This window comes from Tachysurus fulvidraco, chromosome 4 (genome assembly GCF_022655615.1).
Source record: "Tachysurus fulvidraco isolate hzauxx_2018 chromosome 4, HZAU_PFXX_2.0, whole genome shotgun sequence".
NCBI lineage: Eukaryota > Metazoa > Chordata > Actinopteri > Siluriformes > Bagridae > Tachysurus > Tachysurus fulvidraco.
Genome location: NC_062521.1, coordinates 13,828,097 through 13,849,050, shown reverse-complemented (window position 1 = coordinate 13,849,050; position 20,954 = coordinate 13,828,097). Strand labels below are relative to the sequence as shown.

General features: G+C 39.7%; 2 protein-coding genes across 4 annotated transcripts; both read right to left on the bottom strand.

Annotated features, from left to right (window-relative positions):
• Positions 1-2,524: 2,524 nt before the first annotated feature.
• On the bottom strand, positions 2,525-7,138 carry LOC113639861 (creatine kinase B-type-like). Of its 2 annotated transcripts, none has more exons than XM_027142059.2 (8): positions 6,978-7,138; positions 6,272-6,466; positions 5,551-5,705; positions 5,304-5,436; positions 4,755-4,926; positions 3,416-3,539; positions 3,116-3,305; positions 2,525-2,980 (listed from the first exon to the last, which is right to left on the bottom strand). In XM_027142059.2, exons 2-8 carry the CDS (start codon positions 6,456-6,458, stop codon positions 2,802-2,804), a joined length of 1,140 nt encoding a protein of 379 aa, XP_026997860.1. In that variant the 5' UTR covers positions 6,459-6,466; positions 6,978-7,138; the 3' UTR covers positions 2,525-2,801. The 2 variants fall into 2 exon arrangements, with proteins under 2 accessions (XP_026997860.1, XP_026997861.1); XM_027142060.2 differs by having other exon boundaries at positions 6,272-6,485; positions 6,978-7,130.
• A 7,033-nt stretch (positions 7,139-14,171) lies between these two features.
• On the bottom strand, positions 14,172-18,348 carry LOC113639862 (creatine kinase B-type-like). Of its 2 annotated transcripts, none has more exons than XM_027142061.2 (8): positions 18,150-18,348; positions 17,740-17,946; positions 16,867-17,021; positions 16,630-16,762; positions 15,995-16,166; positions 15,049-15,172; positions 14,747-14,936; positions 14,172-14,619 (listed from the first exon to the last, which is right to left on the bottom strand). In XM_027142061.2, the coding sequence occupies exons 2-8, from the start codon at positions 17,918-17,920 to the stop codon at positions 14,441-14,443; spliced, it is 1,134 nt and encodes a 377-aa protein (XP_026997862.1). In that variant the 5' UTR covers positions 17,921-17,946; positions 18,150-18,348; the 3' UTR covers positions 14,172-14,440. The 2 variants fall into 2 exon arrangements, with proteins under 2 accessions (XP_026997862.1, XP_047668769.1); XM_047812813.1 differs by having other exon boundaries at positions 17,740-17,928; positions 18,150-18,319.
• Positions 18,349-20,954: the final 2,606 nt, after the last annotated feature.

The following is a 20,954-nucleotide window of genomic DNA, read 5'->3' as shown; positions in this document are numbered from 1 at the left end:
GCCATGGTCTGCTGAAGAACTATACCTTCCATGGAGAGTTTTTCAATCTCTCTCCTCTCTCCACGACTGCAGTGTGGTGGCATCATGGTCCTGGGGGAGCGTTGTCTCATTTCACTGTGTACTGCAACAGCTATATATGGTTGAAATGACAACAAAAAGCTTCTTGACTTCTTTTTTGACTCTTGTCCTCAATGACCGGGTCAAGCAGCTCCTTAAACACCTCATAGGTCTTCTCATCTGCAGCCACACAGCCCACAGTCATAATGAAGGGGTTGGCCTAGGATGTAGACATGGAATCAGCTCTACATGCAAATGGATATGGTTATGTTGTTATGTTGTTTCTAATTATGTTGGCTTATAGAACATTGGCTTGTAGAAGCCAACATTCTGTTTTGCTTATTCTTCTTAGACAAAAACCGTTTGCCAGAATATACCCTGACCCTCTTAGGACTTTCGAGCCACATACATACCACAAAATCGGATATGAAGTTTGGTCTGAAGTTTGTTGCTGTTACTTTAGTAAGCGATCTGAGTACCGGTAATCACGGTACAGGGTCTCAAAATAGCCTTTTTTTGCCATAATCACTCATTATAAATTTAATGGTTTATAACTTGGCAAGCTTTCTACACCAAACTCGGTCAGCTTCTTTAGGGTGATACTCTGGACAAAGTTTTACATTGGTGACTGGCCCCCAATATATGCAAAATCGAAAAACTTTCCACAACATTGACATGTGACATATCAAAACACTCAGAACAACGAGGGGAACTTCCTCACGGGCATTCGGATGACGTCACTTGAAGTGACATCACGTGCAGGAACCCCACCCCCCCACCCCACCCCCCAAAAAAATTACCACAAAATGGACGTGTATTTGGGAGGAATCGCATCAAGGGTATTCGGATCACGTCCAGCCCCGCTCCAAGATAAAAGATTACCACAAAACGGCCATTTAATTAAAACAAAAAAACAAAACAAAATGGACATTATATATTTATATTTATATATATATCTCAAAACACAGCACAATGACGTGAATTGCGTCACGGGTATTCGGGTGACGTCACACGCTCGTATCCACTCGCTTTAAGAGTTTTTTTCACCCTAGCATGCCGGCCTTTGGGAATACCTACTTTTACCAGGATTATCTACTCCACTCTGAGTGACTGACTATCTATGGTGAATCTGTTTGGAGTGGAACGCTCACTGAACTTCTTGTACAAATCCAGTGTCTTTGGCTATATGGTTGCTGTGCTGTCTGAGGTCTGGGTATTTATCCTCAGCAGACAGCTTCTTGATGGCAAGAGTGCTCATTTTTTATTGCTACACAAATACAAGACACAAGAACACAATCTGCAGAGAAGTCATCTGAGATTCATAAATGTCATAAATATAACTCAGTCACGTTTTACCTGCAACACCCCACTGCTGTTGGAGAGCCAAAAGAGGACTCTTGGACCTTTTTTAATTATTTAATTCCACAAGTTTACTGTACAGCATGTCTAAAAGTATTCTGCTGTATAACACCCAGTTGCATTCACCATCAGAAATTTGGATATGCCTGGATGTAGTTTGAAAACAATTTGTAGTTTTTGCTCCAGATGGTACAAGGACATACAACTTTAAAACTAGAGCAACTAGTTTGGGTTTTGTAATGCAAGACAGTGGTGCCCAACTCCAGTAGCTTTCCCTACTTCAACACACCTCCTATAGACAGACCATGAAGATGTTGCTCTATTGGTCTGAGTCTGGTTTGTTCGTGATAAATTACTCAGTGACTTTTGTTGACTGGACTGTGATGTTTTGTTGAATGTCTATGTTTTGAAATGCATGTCATGTAACCAATAATTATAAGAAAATAAAAAATTTTCTGACTACGCATATGAATGGGTCTCAGAGGCACATGGAAATTTCACAAAAGTTGCAAAGAATTCAAATATGTCGTTCAATGCTGAGACAGACCCACGTCCTTCTTCATCAAAACCAAGCCCTTAGTGTTGTAAAATATATTAATCTTGTTTGATCTCCGACTTGCCTTGTTGTAGTGCAATCTAGCTTCTGTCGTTTTTATTTCCGTATGTTGGAAAAAATATACATGGTGTCACCTGTGGACTTATGACGTGTTAGACACAAAATTCCTGAAGTGTGCGCCGAGCTCCAAAGTTATCCTACTCACCGGTGAGGGTTTGGGAGGGAGAGTTTAATTTATAGTGTTCAAGAACGGCTATTGGCTATTTGTAGTCCATTTATTTATCTAGGAGAAAGTGAGGCTGAGGACACACCAGAATCAGAGGGGGAGCTTTATTGTACATACAAGGAATTAGTTTTAGTATATATATATATATAAAAACCAACCCAAAATAATAGGGAAGGATAGTTTCTCAAAGCCCTACCATTAGGCAGGGTGGGCCTAGAAGGAACAGTCAGAGAATACCGATAATATAACATATAATATAAATTACCTTTAAGAGCGGTTAGCATGTGAATGCTGAGAATGTGAGACTAATTGCACACAATTAAGAATCAGAATCAGAAACAGTTTTATTGAAGGATCTGTATATTATAAAGTTTGTTTTTATATAAATGAACAGGTAAATTTTTTATGGCTATTACTATCATTAATATTTGTTTGAACAAGACAATAGACATTAAACTGAGTGTTTAATTCTTTTGTCACTATATTAAGGGCATCTTAAATACAATATACATTCTTTTATTTTTCTCTATTTTTAGGAGTTGATTTGGAGTGAGGATGAAATGGGCATTCTGGAGGAGTGAGGTAGATGGGTGATTGCTGAATTTACTTTTGGGCAGGTATTAGGTCATCAATGGCTTTGCCTTTCTCTAGTCGCTTTTCCATCTCCACCAGCAGCTTCACTCCATCTACCACCATCTGAACAAGCTCCACCTCAGAGAAGCCCAGCCGGTCAGCATTAGAGATATCAAACACACCACCCACTGCAGCAGTGTCCACACCACCTGACACATTAAATGCAGCCATTAGTATTACTACCAGAACCATCAGCCTCATAATGACTTACCCACACCATACTGAGGGCAGCACTGTGTGCTTTATAACCTGTTACCCTCTTATTTGAGCTTTATAACATTTACCTGTTCCACGCTTTTGAAGGCGTAATCTCTTAAGCACATGTTCAAACTTCTTGTGCCTACTCAGGTTGGGGAGTTTGACATGCACACCTGCACGCAGACCTGTACCCAGGTTAGAAGGGCAGGTGAGGATGTAGCCCAGGTGTTCATTCCACATAAACTCATGCCCCTTACTCTTGAATAGCTCCTCAATCTGAAAGGGTACAAGTCAGTAAGCATCAGTTATGTACAGTAGACAAGTTACACCTCAACTACTTTACTCTATGAAATAATCCCACTCCTGAACATTAATGAGCAGATTACCTTTGTGAGGCCTGTGCAGAAACGATTAAACACTTCCTTCATGTTGCCACCTTTCTGCATGGAGATGACACGCAAGTGATCCTCCTCATTCACCCACACAAGGAATGTTTTCTTGTCATTGTGCCTGGAAAAAACATTAAAATGGTGTGACCAACAAATGGAACAAATTTCTTAAAAATAGCCAGGGTTATCAAAATGATCATCTCTAGGTCATGTAGCATAAAGCATAAGTTCTCTGAACTGAGAATGATTCAACATGCCTAGTAAACGGTGACAACAAAAGCTATTACTTAGTCTGCAGTCTATATGGATCTACCACCACACTTACAAGTCCAAGAAATTTAAACAAGGCTCATTTGTAAATGTAGCTCACATGGGTAGCAATTACTGAACTTAATGATGCAAGGGCATGTCTTTCATAAGACCCATAAGTGCCCAGTGGTATTAACCAGGACCACTGCCCTCAGTACTGGCAAAAACTGTTCAATGATCAGAGAATCATCATTTTATTTACTTCATAAAGGGGATTATTTTATTATCCAGGTAAATCCTGCATTTTTTCTGTATTTTGCATTATTAACTCTAAAGCACAGTAGCACTAGCTAACAGACGTTGTAAATATCCAACACTTGGTGTTTTTTTATTTATTTAAGTAGCATTAAAAAATGTCCAATAGTATATATCCTCTGGGTACTCCGGTTTCCTCCCCCGGTCCAAAGACATGCATGTTAGATTGATTGGCATCTCTGGAAAATTGTCTGTAGTGTGTGATTGCGTGAGTGAATGAGAGTGTGTGTGTGCCCTGCGATGGGTTGGCACTCCGTCCAGGGTGTATCCTGCCTTGATGCCCGATGACGCCTGAGAGGCTGCACAGGCTCCCTGTGACCCGAGGAAGTTCGGATAAGCGGTAGAAAATGAGTGAGTGAGTGAGTGAGTGAGTGAGTGAGTGAGTGAGTGAGTCCTGTTGGTCAATTAGTTAAATAAACACCAATTTTAAATACATCTGAGGAGTTGGATTATATACACATATGTTTTTCTGGCTTACTAAATTCTCTCAAATCTGTATTCCCACTAATCTATTCACACACAGTTCTATTAGAAATAGTTGCCCAATTTCATCAAAACAATGTATTTTCTTTTAAATAAAAATTTGAACTTAAATCAAACTTGGCCATATATTTCATTAAATAAATATAGAACTAATTACTAAACATACAAACGTTGTTATAGAATATAAAGCACAATAGTGCATTGCGTATTGCATAATTGGCAATACCACCTTCACATAAGTGGCAGGACCCTAGAAGAAATTCTGTACTGTAGGATCTCGGTCACTTACCATATTCCCCTGGCATCAGGCCAATCCCGGGCCATTCCAGAGGCCAACAGCAGGGGAGATACAGGTTTGTCAAACAAGAAGTGGTCATCAATCAGCTGCTGCTGTTCTCCTTCAGTCATATTTTTCAGAGCATAGTATTTCCCCTTCAGGTCTCCAGTCAGGGCACCTAAAGCTGCAAAACAGACTGTTTTAAACATTTCCCCTTTGTTACCATTACAACAACAGATATGCATACTCTTAAAGCAACAAAAGAAGAGGAGAGATAGGGAAATGGAAGCAATAAATAACAAGAGATTCTATATACATTTTTTACTTAAACATCAATCTAAAAAAAATTAAAAAATTTCTAAAATTGCAAATTTTAATTGCAAAAGTTTTAGTGGTTTAACATAACAGATAATTAGACATTTCAGTGTTGGTCCATATCAGTTGGTTACAGTTGCAAGCATCATTTAGAATCAAGTTGAAAATATTATGCTCCAAATACACTAAACCATCATATAGCGGTTTCTCCACTAGGTGGAGCCATGGTCTGCTGAAGAACTATACCTTCCATGGAGAGTTTTTCAATCTCTCTCCTCTCTCCACGACTGCAGTGTGGTGGCAGGCAAAAACCACGGATGCTCCTGCCAGTTCGCACACGAGAACTCAACACATAGTTAGGATCCAGATCATCCCCACCCTTTATATTTGAAGAGAAAATAAAAACCTGAATAAAACCACAATTCAACCACCAATATATAAGGCTACATCAATGTATACAGTCATCTTAAATATTTACAAGTCATGACTGTACCTTGAGGTTGTTTGGGTTTAGGTCAGTTTTGTGTTTATCGCTGGGCTTGTATCCTCCATGCCTGTCCTCAATTACAGGGTCTAGCAGCTTCTTAAACACCTTATAGGTCTCCTCATCTCCAGCCACACAGCCCACAGTCATAATGAAGGGGTGACCTAGGATGTAGACATGAGATCTGAATGACGTTATCTATGGTGAATCCATTTGGTGTGGAATGCTCACTGAGCTTGTACAAATCCAGTGTCATAACTTTGGCTATATGGTTGCTGTGCTGGCTGAGCTCTGGGTATTCATAATAACTCATATAATATAACATATAATATAAAGCAACACTCTACTGCTCTAAGAGAGCCAAAGCTTTTAAATTGTTTATTCTTGGACCTTTTTTTTATTATTTAATTTAGCAAGTTTTTTTATCACTTCACTTTTATCAATTCAACAGCAAACTATTCTGCTGTAGAACACCAAATTGCATTCGCCATCTGAAATTTGTCTGTATATATCTGGATTATTTTGTATTGCATGACAGTGGTGCCTAACGTGTAGTAGCCTTCCCTACTTCAATAGACCCTAAAGATGTTGCTTTATTGCTCTGGGTCTGTTTTTTTTTTGGCAGTCGGGTTTAATTTTCCCAGTGAAGACATTTGTTGACTGAACTGTGATGCTTTAAGCAGATGGATTTGGGTTTGTGCTCAGGCAAAAGCCATTTAAGCAGCTTTACCTGGATTATCGACTCCAGTCTGAATCACATCATCCAGCGTGAAGCCACTGGATGTCTGTTTGCTGCGCAGGCGCTCATATATGGCAGGGGTGAGTGCTTTAGCCATGTGGTTGTTGTGCTTGGTCAGATCAGGATACTCTGCTTCAGCCGGGTACCTCATCTTCATCTGGTTGTGTGTGTTTCCCATAGTGGAGGCTTCAAAAAGAACAAAGGCCTGGTTTTGTTGAATGAAAAATAATGGCAATAATAATAATTTGGCTAAATAGCTTAAAAACAAACTCAAGAAAGTATCTAATACACTGACGGTGGAGTGACTATTACTTATCAAATGCCATATACCTCTATGAAAAAACGTCCATGTATTAGAGTGCAGGTAGTGTTAAAGCAATCTAAATGTACAGCTTGTCCTAGGAAAACTATATACATGTAAAACTATGTACCTCCCCAACTGCAACTAAAAAAACAAACCAATAAGAATTTCTGACTACACATGTGAATTGGTCTCAGAGGCACATGGAAACTTTCACAAAAGTCACAAAGAATTCAAACATGTTGCTAAATGCTGAGATACACGTCCTCCTTCATCAAAACTAAGTGTTGTAACGAAAAGATTAATATTGTTTTATCTCTGAATTGCCTTGCCATGCAGTCTAGTTTCTGATGTTTTACTATTCGTTTCTGTTGGAAAAAATATACATAGTCTCACCTGTGGCGTTTGACACAAAATTGTCGAAGTGTGCGCCGAGCTAAAAAGTTATCTTGCTCTCCGAAAAGAGTTTGGAATAGAACGTTTATTTTATAGCGTTCAAGAACAGGTCCTTTTGGCTATTGCAGTTAATTTATTGGTCTAGGAGAATTTGAGGCTGAGGACACACCAGAATCAGAATCAGAATCAGAATCAGAATGAGCTTTATTGCCAAGTGTGTTGCGGATACAAGGAATTAGTTGCTTCCAGTACACAGAGATGACAACACACAGACTATAAAAATAAACTAATAAACAAACAAACAAACAAACAAACAAATAAACCTATGTGTATTTTTATTTATGTATTTGTCTCTTTGTATCTACATATGTGTATTTGCATTTATTTATATTTTCTATTCTATATATATTTACACTGCAACTGCACAGCGTTATAAACCTCCAGGATAACATAAAAACGTCTGGGGCAGATAAAAAAAAAGCGTGTAGCTGGACAGGGAGTGGTGACAGGGTAGATATAATCTGGTGAAAATATAAATAAGGGGTAAGTGCAAGGGGACAGCTTGTAAATGTAAATATACATCCCGATCATATATATATATATATTATGGCATGTAATTTATGTAATTTAGGAAATTATTCATGAGACTCTCAGGTTTCATTCAATATATTCAGACTTTTCATTCAATTCTCTCATGATCAGAGAATTGAATGAAAATCTGAATATATTGAATGGAACCTGTCATCAAGACGCACCCGGTATCTTGTACTTTAGGCACAATGAGTGAGTCAGCGAGAAATAGCGAGTTGCTGCAATTTTAATAAACGAAGAGATGGTTAACACGTTTAACAGTGTGTACGGCCCAAAGTGGTGCCGTAAATCAGTATCGGAGTACGGATGAAGAAATGATTCGCTATTTCACCGAGGAAGGTGAAGGAAATTTTCACGAATTTACATATCTAGCAGACATGGATCAAGATCACTAATTTGGATCTCTTTTTGTGTCCACTACACTACTGTCTGACTATAGTCAATATATTGTCAATATATTGTCTGATGCTAGGTAGGTGGAGTAATATGGGTTTGTAGTAGCATATTTGGTTGTAAACAATTTTATTGTTATAAACCTTCACATTACATTAGGTAATCTCACTGTATCCAAAAGACATATATTTGCAGGTTTAAAGAAATTTACTTCACTGGATGTGACCGCGTTCCTGCACTGGGTTTCTCTCCAAAGACAACTCTTGAGTTCATCACCCATTCACGATTTCCATTGGCCAACACTTGTGAAAATATTCTTTGCATACCAATCCATGTAGAATATGCTCATTTCAAATCTGACATGAATTTTGCTATACACAACTCCCCAGGTTTTGGAAGGGCTTGAGGGATTTTTATCTTGGAGGGCTTATAGTGCTTTTCATTTTTAAATAAAAATCCCAAAATTCAAGATAACAATCCCTCAAGCCCTTCCAACTCCCCAGGTTTTGGAAGGGCTTGAGGGATTTTTATCTTGGAGGGCTTATAGTGCTTTTCATTTTTTGCTTTTTTCAATTCTGAAGTAAAAATAATGGACTGCAGTTTTTGTTCAGACCATTTCCCATAATTATTTTTTCTATAAAATAATATATGAAAAGTTCAACATCATAAGCAAATGTTCAGTGTTTAATTCATGCCAAGGTTTGAGGTTCTGAAGTAGCTCAATTGGACTTAACTGTTTTGGTGGTCATTAATCTCAGATGTTGCTGGGCACTAAAACTTTAGTTAAATTAGTTTAATGGTTGGGTTGTTATATAGGAACTTTTTTTTTTTGGGCAACAGAAATGATTAGTATTGTGACACCTTGATGTGTAAATGTTGCTTAGGCCTCAGTAATGGCTGAAGCCCTGCAAATAGTTGTTGTTTCTATTTTGGACATGCTCATTCATTGTCCTCTGAAAACATGTCCGTAAATGACAAATCTGGCCGAGGTGACTCAGAGCCCACTATAGTCGATCCCGTGAGCTTTAAATGATCCTTGAAAATCAATGCATAACTTGCAGCAAACTTGGGGAAGAGATTCATCTGTAAGAACTCTACATGCAATCATGTTTTTGTCTTTGCAACAAAAAGTTCTATTCCATGATTTCCATAATCAGTGAAAGGATTTATTGGCTTTAACTCCATATCCATTCCTTCAAGAATGACGTGCAAACTTCTTTCTGCATTGTTTAGTTGAACATGATTACTCATATCCATAATGAACATTGCAATAATAGAAATATGATCCTCAAGGTGATGTGAGAAATGCTCCAGATGGTTTATCTCCCTTGAATTACAATCAGCTGTTGCAAAAAAATCTTCCAGTTCAATATATTTAGACTTTTCATTCAATATTTTCAGGATCCATTCAATATATTCAGACTTTTATTCAATATATTCAGAAATCATTCAAAATATTCAGGATCCATTCAATATATTCAGACTTTTATTCAATATATTCAGAAATCATTCAAAATATTCAGGATCCATTCAATATATTCAAACTTTTCATTCAATTCTTTCATGAATAATTTCCTAAATGGCAAGCCATAATACACTACATATTTCATCATTTAGCATAACATCATTTAGTCATTTGTGCTCATCATAAGAACATTTCTCATTGCTTTGATCAAATTGGAAATGCTTTGGTACATCATTTAATTGATTGTGTACAAGGCCACATTCAGACTGCAGGTAAAAGTGGCCCAAATTTGATTTTTTTGGGGTCAAGTGACCAGGTCAGACTTCTTCAGGAGTAGTGTGAACACTCAAATCTTGCCCAGATCTAATTTTTTCAAATCAGATTTAAACAACTTCCATGTGGTCCTGAATCAGACCCAAATCTGATTTTTTCCAATGTGGCCGCAGTGTGAACAACCAAGGCGGAAATGATATGACTTTTACGTCAATCTACATCGAAATTCGTCACAATTATGTGCCGGCGAGTACGCAAACTGCGTCTCTGTGAAGCTATTCCCATCACATTCCCACCACTCCTGGCTTCATCTCCACATCCACACAGAGACCTCTGTAGTGAATTTGCAGCCATAACCCCGCAAAAGGCCAAAATAGCTAATTTGCTCTCTTTCTCTTCATTCTTCTCGTCCTCAGCACCTGCTCATTAATGTTACGGCTGCCATTACACAAACATTTGGAAAGAAAATCGAAAATGCTTATATCCTCCATAACATCGGCAACTTTTTAGCACAACAGCGTGCTGTGTGTGATGTCATTGTTATTGTTCATTTGCGTATGCGGGTCAGTTCGAAAAAGCAAACAGTTCACACTGGTATCTGATATAGGCAACATTTTAAAAGGTAATGTGAACAGCCAAACAAAAAAAAAAATCAGATCTGAGCAAAATATCAGAATTGAGCATTAAGACTTGCAGTGTGAACATGGCCCAAGTGTCTGCTGTTTCCTACATTATCAGTTGTTTATGTCATGTTGATCAAAATGTATTATACTGGTTTCACCTAAATGGTCTGAACACCCAAAACATTTAGGCATCAGTTCATTGAAAGTCATTGAGTGCAAAATAGTTAAACCAGTTGTCAAAATTTGTCAAGCGCTTCTTCTTCACAGTTCCCTTAAACCTTTCTTGTAAATGTGTCTTGAATTGATGAATTGTGCAGATGAACCTTGACTGTCACTAATGAAGGGGCGTGTACACCTTCAGATCTACCAATAATCAACTAGTTCTCTTAAATAGGTCAAGGCTGAAGCTTGTGAACCTTTAATTGGCGAGTGTATGTAATAAAAGCAAAGCACAGATTTACAATTGTTGAAAATGGATGAACAACTGGGAAACAAACATGGTCAAAAGCCAAGAATAAGGATCCATGCTGGAAGGGTAAGGAGGCAAAATAGAGGAAGAGGAAGAAGAGGCCAGAGACAGACACATTTCAGATGAAATTAGAGCCACTATTGTGGACCATGTCGTCAACCATGGCCTCACAATGGCTGAGGCGGGTCGGAGGGTGCACCCGAATATTGGGGGATCACTGTGTCTTCAATAATTCAAGCATTTCATGAGAGAAGAGGTATGTAATCATTCTCTAACACATCTAAGTATAAATGTATTGCATTGGTGCATTTTTTCCACACAGGACTGCAGGATTACCTTATAGGGGTGGCAGAGGACCCCATTTCACACCCCAACAAGAGGAGGCTATTTGCACCATGGTCCGAGCAAACAATGCCATTAGGTTAAGGGAAATACAGAAGGCTGTTGTAGAAGATAATAATGTATTTGAAAACATCCACTCTGTTAGCATCTCAACTATTGATAGGGTTTTAAAGACACACCACATGAGCATGAAACAGCTGTACCGTGTACCATTTCAAAGGAATGGTGACAGAGTGAAGGATCAACGGTACCAGTATGTACAGGTAAAACATCTATTGGCATACTTTATCTAATTTACATAAACTTCTTACAGTGACATATATATAATACAGCATGTGTGACCTACAAATGTATGTACATTTGCTATAGCTGTAGCAAAAAACCTGCAATATGTGTACATCTGATAACTGTATCTTGTGAAATGAAATGAATGCATAACTAATTGGGTATCTTCTGAGTTGTAGTGTATAATGGAATTGGAGTCAAGTTTATTTTTTGTGGATGAGGCTTGCTTCAATCTGAGCAAAAGCAGAAGACATGGTCGAAATGTCATTGGCCACAGAGTTACTGTTGATTTGTTAGGCCAGTGGGGGAGGAAATTCACTACGTGTGCTGCTATGTCAGAGCAGGGTGTGCTATCTCATATTCCCTTTATAGGCTTATACAACACACAGCATCTCCTCACCTTCTTAGAGACCCTCTATAGGGCTCTCAACCCTGACGATGAGAGGGGTCCATTTCGAGGTGATTTACCAAAGTATGTGATACTTTGGGATAATGTGAGTTTCCATCACTCAAACACCATCAGGCAATGGTTTCTGACCCATAACAGCATGCTGATGCAATTTTTCCCACTCTATTCCCCATTCCTCAACCCAATTGAGGAGTTATATTCAGCATGGAGGTGGAAGGTCTATGATTGCCAGCCACATACACAGATGACCCTGCTGGCTGCCATGGATGCAGCATGTGAGGACATCACAGTGGAAGCCTGTAGAGGCTGGATAAGGCATTCCAGAAGATTTTTTCCATGCTGTATTTCAAGGGATGATATTGTGATTTGGATGTAAATCTGTGGCCCGACAGACTGGGATGTCAGGGGTAGACATTGCAATGTATAGTGCGTCATGCACAGTTCTGCCTAAGAAGTGTTTCCTATGTTTACCTTTTGAAATTTGTTTGTGTTTTTTCATTTTCTATCACAATGACATTATATTGTAATTTTTTTAAAGAAGTAAAGCCACTAGTAAAGAAAAATAAAGTGTGAATCCTGTCCAGTCTCTTAAAATCAATATCCCACATACAGTAATGTGTAAATTTGTGCTGTTGAAATTCATAGTTGCCACTTAGAAGAAATTCAGCCTCATGCATTTTCAATACTTGTAATCCAAAACATAGTGTACATCAGGAAATACTAAAATAAAGCATTGTCATATTGAAAAAAATGACTAAACATTTTCACTATCTTGTTCATAACCAATGATAAAAGGACTTGTTATTTTGATGGCAATGATATGTTCATTGACACAAATACTTACTTTTGGGAGAAGTACTAAGGATTTTGAATAAAAAACAGGCTTTTGCAAGAAATCCAATCTATTGTGCTGTTTGTATACATTGTTTTGAGAATGCACTTACTTATCTGCAAATCTTAAGGATGATTCGAGAAATGCTCCAAAGCAACTGAGAAAAACTGTAACAGGGAACTCCAGAAGCGGATGTTACAGTACCCCAACTTTAGGAACGGCCCCATACGTCCCCATGCTTGCTGCTCGGTCTGCCCTAATCAGCTCTGGGTCCAGGATGTGTCACGCAAGGACCCAAGAGCGATGCTTCGGACCATAGACCTCCCAATCAACCCAAGTACTGGATGCCCCTTCTGTGACGTCGGGAGTCTAGAATCCACCCGACAGTAAAGACCTGGGCTCCGTTGACGAGACGGGGTGGGAGTGAGGCTTGATCAATTCCTGGTGCTAGGGGACTACAGAAGACTGTCTTCGTTCTGGAGACATGGAACGTGGGGTTGGTCTCCATGGACTGGGAGAGCTGCAGACAGTACGCTGTGAGATTAATCCGCCACAGGATCTCATAGGGCCTGTAGGCCAGTGATGAAATCTAGTGTTAGGTGCGACCACAGGTGGGACAGTATAGGCAAGGGCCGGAACAAGCCCTGTGTGTGTATCTAGGGCTCTTTGTCTTGGTCCTCTGCTGGAGGGTTCCACTGGAAGGACAGGGCATCCAGTTTGGTGTTCTTTGAGCCAATTTGAAATATAGAGCAAAATCAAACCTGATGAACTTCGGGGACGCCACCTGGCCTGTCGTGGGTTCAGACTCTTTGCCTGCTGGATGTAGGTCAGGTTCTTGTGTCCATCTGGATAAGGAATGGGTGCTTGGCCCTCTCAAGCAAATGCCTCAACTCCTCCAGAGCCAATTTAATGTCCAGGAGCTTATGATCCCCTCCGGAGCAGGGGCCTGGGCGTCTCTGAATGGGACAGGCCGTTGTGCTTACTTAGGCCTGTGGAACCCAACTGCATGGGTTCTGATTGGGCCTCCTGGAGCTTCGGGTACTCAGAATGCACATAAATATAGGCATGTTCACATTGGGGCCATTGGAGCCTTGGCATATGTGGAGCATGGATGAGGTTAGTGCCCCTGTCCCAGAAGGGTGGACAAAAGTGTTTCGCAGAGAATTGATAATTAAGCCAACAGTAGTGTAGTCAGCTAGACGGCCCTGCCAGAAGGCCATAGCTTAGGCCAGCGCCCTGCCCTGCCTGTTAAATGGGCGATCATATAAGCAATTTTGGCGATATATATAGAAATATATATAACCAACCAAAAATAATAAGCAAGAAGAAGTGCTTGTGTTAACAGGAAATGCCTGAAGAGGGGATCGATTCTAGGAGGCTTTGCTCCCCGATCATGTGACACAGTAGGGGAATACACCACCCTGTTGGGCTAGAGGAGAAATTACCTCTCAGGGTGGTTAGAATGTGAATGCTGAGAATGTGAGGACACACTATTTAGAATCAGAATCAGAATCAGAATCAGAAACAAGAAGTTTTATTGAAGGATCTGTATATTATAAAGTTTGTTTTTATATAAATGAATAGGTAGTACATTTGTTATGGCTATTACTATTATTAATATTTATTTGAACAAGACAATAGACTTTAAACAGTGTTTAAATTTTTGTCACCATATTAAAGGCATCTTAAATACAATATACATTCTTTTATTAACCCAATAGGAGTTCATATTGAGAAAAGGTTCATTCTGGAGGAATGAGGTACAAGGATTTTTGCTGAAATTACTTTTGAGCAGGTATTAGGTCACTAATGGTCTTGCCATTTTCTAGTCGCTTCTCCATCTCCACCAGCAGCTTCACCCCATCTACCACCATCTGAACAAGCTCCACCTCAGAGAAGCCCAGCCGGTCAGCATTAGAGATATCAAACACACCACCCACTGCAGCAGTGTCCACACCACCTTTTTAGTTAGTATTACACACACGTGTAAAAGTATGTACATTAGTATTACCACCAGAACCATGAGCCACATAATGACTACCAATATCATACATGTTACCTTCTTATATGGGCTCTGTAACATTTACCTGTTCCACGCTTTTGAAGGCGTAATCTCATAAGCACTTGTTCAAACTTCTTGTGCCTACTCAGGTTGGGGAGTTTGACATGCACACCTGCACGCAGACCTGTACCCAGGTTAGAAGGGCAGGTGAGAATGTAGCCCAGGTGCTCATTCCACATAAACTCACGCCCCTTACTCTTGAATAGCTCCTCAATCTGAAAGGGTACAAAATCAGTTAGCATCAGTTATGTACAGTACAGTAGACAAGTTATTCCTCAACTACTTTAACTCTATGAAATAATCCATGAACATTAATGAGCAGATTACCTGTGTGAGGCCTGTGCAGAAACGAGTAAACACTTCCTTCATGTTTCCACCTTTCTGCATGGAGATGACACGCAAGTGATCCTCTTCATTCACCCACACAAGGAATGTTTTGTTGTCATTGTGCCTGGAAAAAATCATTAAAGCAATGTGATCAACAAATGGAACAAAGTTCTTAAAAATTTCCAGGGTTACCAAATTGATCTGCTCACATTAAAGATAAGTCATGTAGCATAAAGCACAAATTTCTCTGAACAGAGAATGATTCAACATGCCTAATAAACTGTGACAACAAGCTACTACTAATTAGTCTACAGTCTATGTGGGTCTACCACCACACTAACAAGTCGAAGAAATTTAAACAAGTCTTTACTCCATTTGTAAATGTAGCTCACATGGGTAGCAATTACTGAACTGATGCAAGGGGATATCTTTCATAAGAATCAGGTATTAACCAGGACCACTGCTCTGAGAACTGGCAAATACTTCTTTCTGTTCAATGGTCAGAGAATCATCATTTCATTTAATTCATAAAGGGGATTATTTTATTATCCAGGTAAATCCACTCTGCATTTTGCATCATTAACTCTAAAGCACATTAGCACTAGCTAACAGACTTTAAATATCGAACACTTGGTGTTTTTGTTCAAGTAACATTAAATGTCCAATAGTATATATCCTGTTGGTCAATTAGGTATATCCTGTTGGTCAATCTTAAATACATTTGTGGAGTTTAATTACATACAAAATATGTTTTTATGGCTTACTAAATTCTCTAAAATCTAGCAAAAAATATGCTGAACTGATCTATATTGTATGCACTTAAATCTGTATTCCCAGTAATCATTCACACGCAATTCTATAAATAGTTAAAGTTTTAAATACAACTTTGAACTTAGCCATATTCTTCAGAAAGTAAATTTTTTACTGTAGGATCTCGGTCACTTACCATATTCCCCTGGCATCAGGCCAATCCCGGGCCATTCCAGAGGCCAACAGCAGGGGAGATACAGGTTTGTCAAACAAGAAGTGGTCATCAATCAGCTGCTGCTGTTCTTCTTCAGTCATATTTTTCAGTGCATAGTATTTTCCCTTCAGGTCTCCACTCAGGGCACCTAAAACTGCAAAACAGACATAAATAATTGCCTATTTTAAACATTTACCCTTAGTTACCATGACTCTTAAAGCAACAAAGGAAGGAAAGATATAGGGGAATGCAAGGCGATTCTATATACATTATGTAGCTCAAACATCAATTAAAAAATTAAAATGTACAAAATTGCTAAAAATGCTCATTTTAATTGCAAGAGATTTAGTGGTTTAGCATAACGGATAATTAGACATTTTAAGTGTTGTTACATGTCAGGTGGTTACAGTTGCAAGCATAATTTAAAATCACTTGAAAATATTATGCTCCAAATACACAAAACCATCAGAAAGCAGATTCTTGTTCATGACAATTTTGAAATGGAAGTCTTAACATACCCAAATGAATTTGTGGGTTTATGCTTTAATGGTGCAATTGGTAAGAAAGTGTGGCAAATAAACTAATGGGCCAATGGGCAATGGGCTGATGAACTATACCTTCTATGGAGAGTTTTTCAATCTCTCTCCTCTCTCCACGACTGCAGTGTGGTGGCAGGCAAAAACCACGGACACTTCTGCCTGTTCGCACACGAGAACTCAGCACATAGTTAGGATCCAGATCATCCCCACCCTTTATATTTAAAGAAAAAAAAACATAATTCAACTAGCAATATATAAGGCTACAGCAATGTGTACTGTACAGTCATCTTAAATATTTACAAGTCATGACTGTACCTTGAGGTTGTTTGGGTTTAGGTCAGTTTTGTGTTTATCAGTGGGTTTGTATCCTCCATGCCTGTCCTCAATAACCGGGTCCAGCAGCTTCTTAAACACCTCATAGGTCTCCTCATCTCCAGCCACACAGCCCACAGTCATAATAAATGGGTGACCTAGGATGGAGACATGGAAAAATCAGCTCTACATGCAAATGAAAATTTTCACACAAAAAAATTAGAGCACACAAGACATGATTACACTAACATGCAATAAACAATGTGACTGAAAATGGAAAAGGAAAAGTAGGAAAAGCAAACTTCTAATTCTAAAATTGTTCTTTTACCAGGATTATCTACACCAGTCTAAATGAGTTTATCTATGTTGAATACATTTGGCGTGCAACCCTCACTGAGCTTTTTGTGCAAATCCAGTGTCATAACTTTAGCTATTTGGATACTGTGCTGGCTGAGGTTTGGGTATTCATCTTTAGCAGGCAGCTTCTAGATGGCAAGAGTGCTAATTTTTTCATTACTACACAAATACAAGGAACAAATTCTACAGAGAAGTCATCTGAGATTCATAAATGTCCTTAATATAACTCCGTCACGTTTTACGTGCAACACTCTACTGCTTTTGGAGAGCCAAAGCTCTCAGAGTCCTTACTCTTGGACCTTTTTTTATTATTTAATTCAGCAAGATTTTTTTCATTATTCAATTGCAAGACAGTGGTGCCCAACTCTATTAGCTTTCCGTACTTCAATTGACCATGAAGATGTTGTTCTGTTGGTCTGAGTTTGGTTTGTTTGCAGTTTGTTTGGTTTGATAAATTACCTGCTTTAAGCAGATGGATTTGGGTTTGTGCTCAGGCAAAAGTCATTTAAGCAGATTTACCTGGATTATCGACTCCAGTCTGAATCACATCATCCAGCGTGAAGCCACTCGGTGTCTGTTTGCTGCGCAGGCACTTGTACATGGCAGGGGTGAGTGCTTTAGCCATGTGGTTGTTGTGCTTGGTCAGATCAGGATACTCTGCTTCAGTCGAGTACTTCATCTTTTTCAAATTGTTTCCCATGGTGGTGGCTCCAATAAAACAAGGGTCTGGTTTTGTTGAATAAAGAATGATGCCGATAATAATAATTTGGCTAAATTAATTAAACTTATGAAAGAATGTTCTTTGAGATATTTGATTATATTAATCTTGTTTGATCTTCAAATTGCCTTCTTGTGCAATCTAACTTCTGACGTTTTCATTTTCGTTAGTTTCGGTCGTTTCTGTTAAGACAAAAAATTAATTTTCTCACCTGTGGACTACTTAATGACGCGTTTGACACAAAATTCCTGAAATGTGCACTGAGCTCCAGAGTTATCCGAGTCTCCGGTGAGGGTTTGGGATAGAGCGTTTATTTTATAGTGTTCAAGAGTGGCTCCTATTGGCTCCTATTCTCCTAGACCAATTCTATTATTGGTCTAGGAGAATGTGAGGCTGAGGAAACACCATTTAGAATCAGAATCAGAATCAGAAGGAGCTTTATTGCCAAGTATGATTTTACATACAAGGAATTAGTTTAGTGTCATACTCTTCCAGTACAGAGATGTCAACACACACAAATAAATAAATAAATAAATAAATAAATAAATAAATAAACACATCTTTAAATACAAATAGACATTTTTTTAGTCTTTTGTACAAATTTGTCTATTTGTATTTACATATGTGTATATTATTTATTTTTGTATTTATATTTTTTATTTTATATATCATTACACTGCAACTAACATAGTATTGTCAGCAGGTCAACCCGCACTTTTGTGGCCATGTCCATGTTGGCAGCCATCTTGATCGTGGCTCTTCTGAGTTGGACACCATTTTATACCCTTTCTTTTCTATTTAAGGATGCCGCCGGTGAACACACTTAGCCAGATGGTCTTTGCTAATATCCCTGCACCCATAGATGCCTTATTCCTTAAGTTCTGATTTTGTTTTGCTTACTTTTTGACGGGCCTTTTTTCTCTGCGGCTGATTTTTTGCCTGCTCTTATTTTCCTGTTGAAGATTTCATCTCCCGGCAGTAGTCTGCTGTTTTGCTGTTTTGTTTGGTGGATTACAATTTGACTTTTTCTTTTTCTTGTGACATTGGCCTCACTTTATTTTCCCTCCTTGGATATTCGGAACTATTTCTCCCGGCAGTTTTCTGCTGTTCTAAGTTGTGAGCCTCTGCCGAGTGGGAACGGCAGTCTCCCATCTGCTCCTCCTTCGATGCCTTCTCCTCAGAGTTGCAAAGAGTTTTTGATACCACGGTCCCGCAGCAAAATGCAGTGAGATCCCTGATTGAGATGGTGCAGGTGAATCGGTCGGTGGCAGAATTTGCAGTCGTGCTCCACCCCGCAGTGGCAGATAGTGGGTGGACCCCAACAGTTCTATATGAAGCCTTATATTGGGGCCTTTTTCAAGTGAAGGACGAACTTGCCGCTTAGGAATTACTCCTCGGGTTAGGGGACCTTATCTCTCTTGCCACCCAAATCGATCAACAGATCCAGGAGTGGCAGACTGAGAGAAACCCCTACCCGTGAACCACTTCTTACCCCTTCCGACCCTTGACCTTGGCTCAACCCATGGAGATCAGGCGATGACACATTTCATCCAGATGAAAGTAGAGGAATAGGGCCAATGAATTATGATTTTACTCCGAAAAGGCGGGTCATACTGCCTTCAACTGCCCAGCAAAAGGTCGAGCTCACCATTGAGAAAGGGGCAGTCTTTAGTTCCTTCCAAACCTGTCCTCAAGCTTGAGATCACACTTGGCAACCAGACCCATGAATTGGTGGACTTCGTGGATTCAGGAGCCAAATCTCAGTTCGTGGACCTTGAGCTGGTGTGTCAGTTATGCATCGAGGTTGAACCCTTGCTGGTTGCTGTCCTTGCCTGGGCCCTGGATGGTCATGTCCTTCATCAGGCCACTCTTCGTACCAAGCCGCTGCAAGTGACCATCACTGAGCATCATCATAAGAGGATGTCTTTTCTGATCATTTCCTCACATGGTAGACAGAGGGCACAGATCGGAGATCAGCTGAGGTATCCATGCCATGTTGGCAAAGACAAGATGGTCTTTAGTAAAGCTCGAGCCTCCTCTTTTACCCCTTAACAATCATTTGACTGCGCCATCGATCTTCTACCTGGTACTTGCCCTTCCTTTGGCCACATACAGGAATTGTTACCCGCTGCCACTCATGTTATCGGTTTTTGAGCCACTGTCTTTTCTAAACTTGACTTCTCTAATGCTTATCATCTCATGCGCTTCAGGAAGATGAATGAAAGATGGCTTTTAAGACTCCCACGGGCCACTACACAAGTATTTGGTCATTCTGTTTGGCCTTACCAATGCGCCAGCGGTATTACAGGCGGAAGATGTTGCAGGAGATGCTCAATTATTATGTTTTTGTTTATCTTGACAACACTCTTATTTTTTCCCATTCTCTAGAGGAACACCAAGTGCATGTTGCCTGCTAGAGAATCATCTGTTACCGAAGGCAGAGAACTGTAAATTTCATGTCACTGAGACTACCTTCCTGGGTTTCGTCCTTTCTGTAGGCAACATTCGGATGGATCCGTCCTGAGTCACAGCTGTTTTGTCACCCCGGAATGCCGAACTCTGTCTATTTTGCAACAGTGTTTCTGGTGGGCTACTCTCCGTAGGGACGTCCATGAATTTGTAGGGGCATGCACCACCTGTGCCCAACAGAAGAACTCTAAGACTCATGTTGCTGGGCTCCTTTGCCCGCTCCCTATTCCTAGATGTCCATTGCCCACATTGCCGTTGACTACTTTACCCCTCATTGGCCGGCCAAACAGCCATCCTCCTGGTTATAGACCGGTCCTCCAAGATGGCGCACTTCATCTCCTTACCCAAGCTCCCCACAGCCAAAGAGACTGCCCAACTCCACCTCCAGCATGTGTTTAAAATAGACAGCCTCCCCAAGGACATTGTCTCAGATTGCCCAGTTCACATCTGGATTCTGGAAGGAGTTCTGTCAGCTTCTGGGAACCACAGTCAATCTGCCATCCAGGTTCCACCCCCAGACCAACAACCAGGTAGAACATTGCAATCA

Excerpts from the sequence above, each read along its gene's own strand:
- LOC113639862 (XM_027142061.2), bottom strand. The coding sequence starts at position 17,920 with ATGGGAAACAATTTGAAAAAGATGAAGTACTCGACTGAAGCAGAGTAT. Across the intron at positions 16,763-16,866 it reads TAAACCCAAACAACCTCAAG|GGTGGGGATGATCTGGATCC; the intron begins GTACAGTCATGA and ends TTAAATATAAAG. Across the intron at positions 14,620-14,746 it reads CCTTCAAAAGCGTGGAACAG|GTGGTGTGGACACTGCTGCA; the intron begins GTAAATGTTACA and ends CTAACTAAAAAG.
- LOC113639861 (XM_027142059.2), bottom strand. The coding sequence starts at position 6,458 with ATGGGAAACACACACAACCAGATGAAGATGAGGTACCCGGCTGAAGCA. Across the intron at positions 5,437-5,550 it reads TAAACCCAAACAACCTCAAG|GGTGGGGATGATCTGGATCC; the intron begins GTACAGTCATGA and ends TCAAATATAAAG. Across the intron at positions 3,306-3,415 it reads TCTGCACAGGCCTCACAAAG|ATTGAGGAGCTATTCAAGAG; the intron begins GTAATCTGCTCA and ends GTACCCTTTCAG.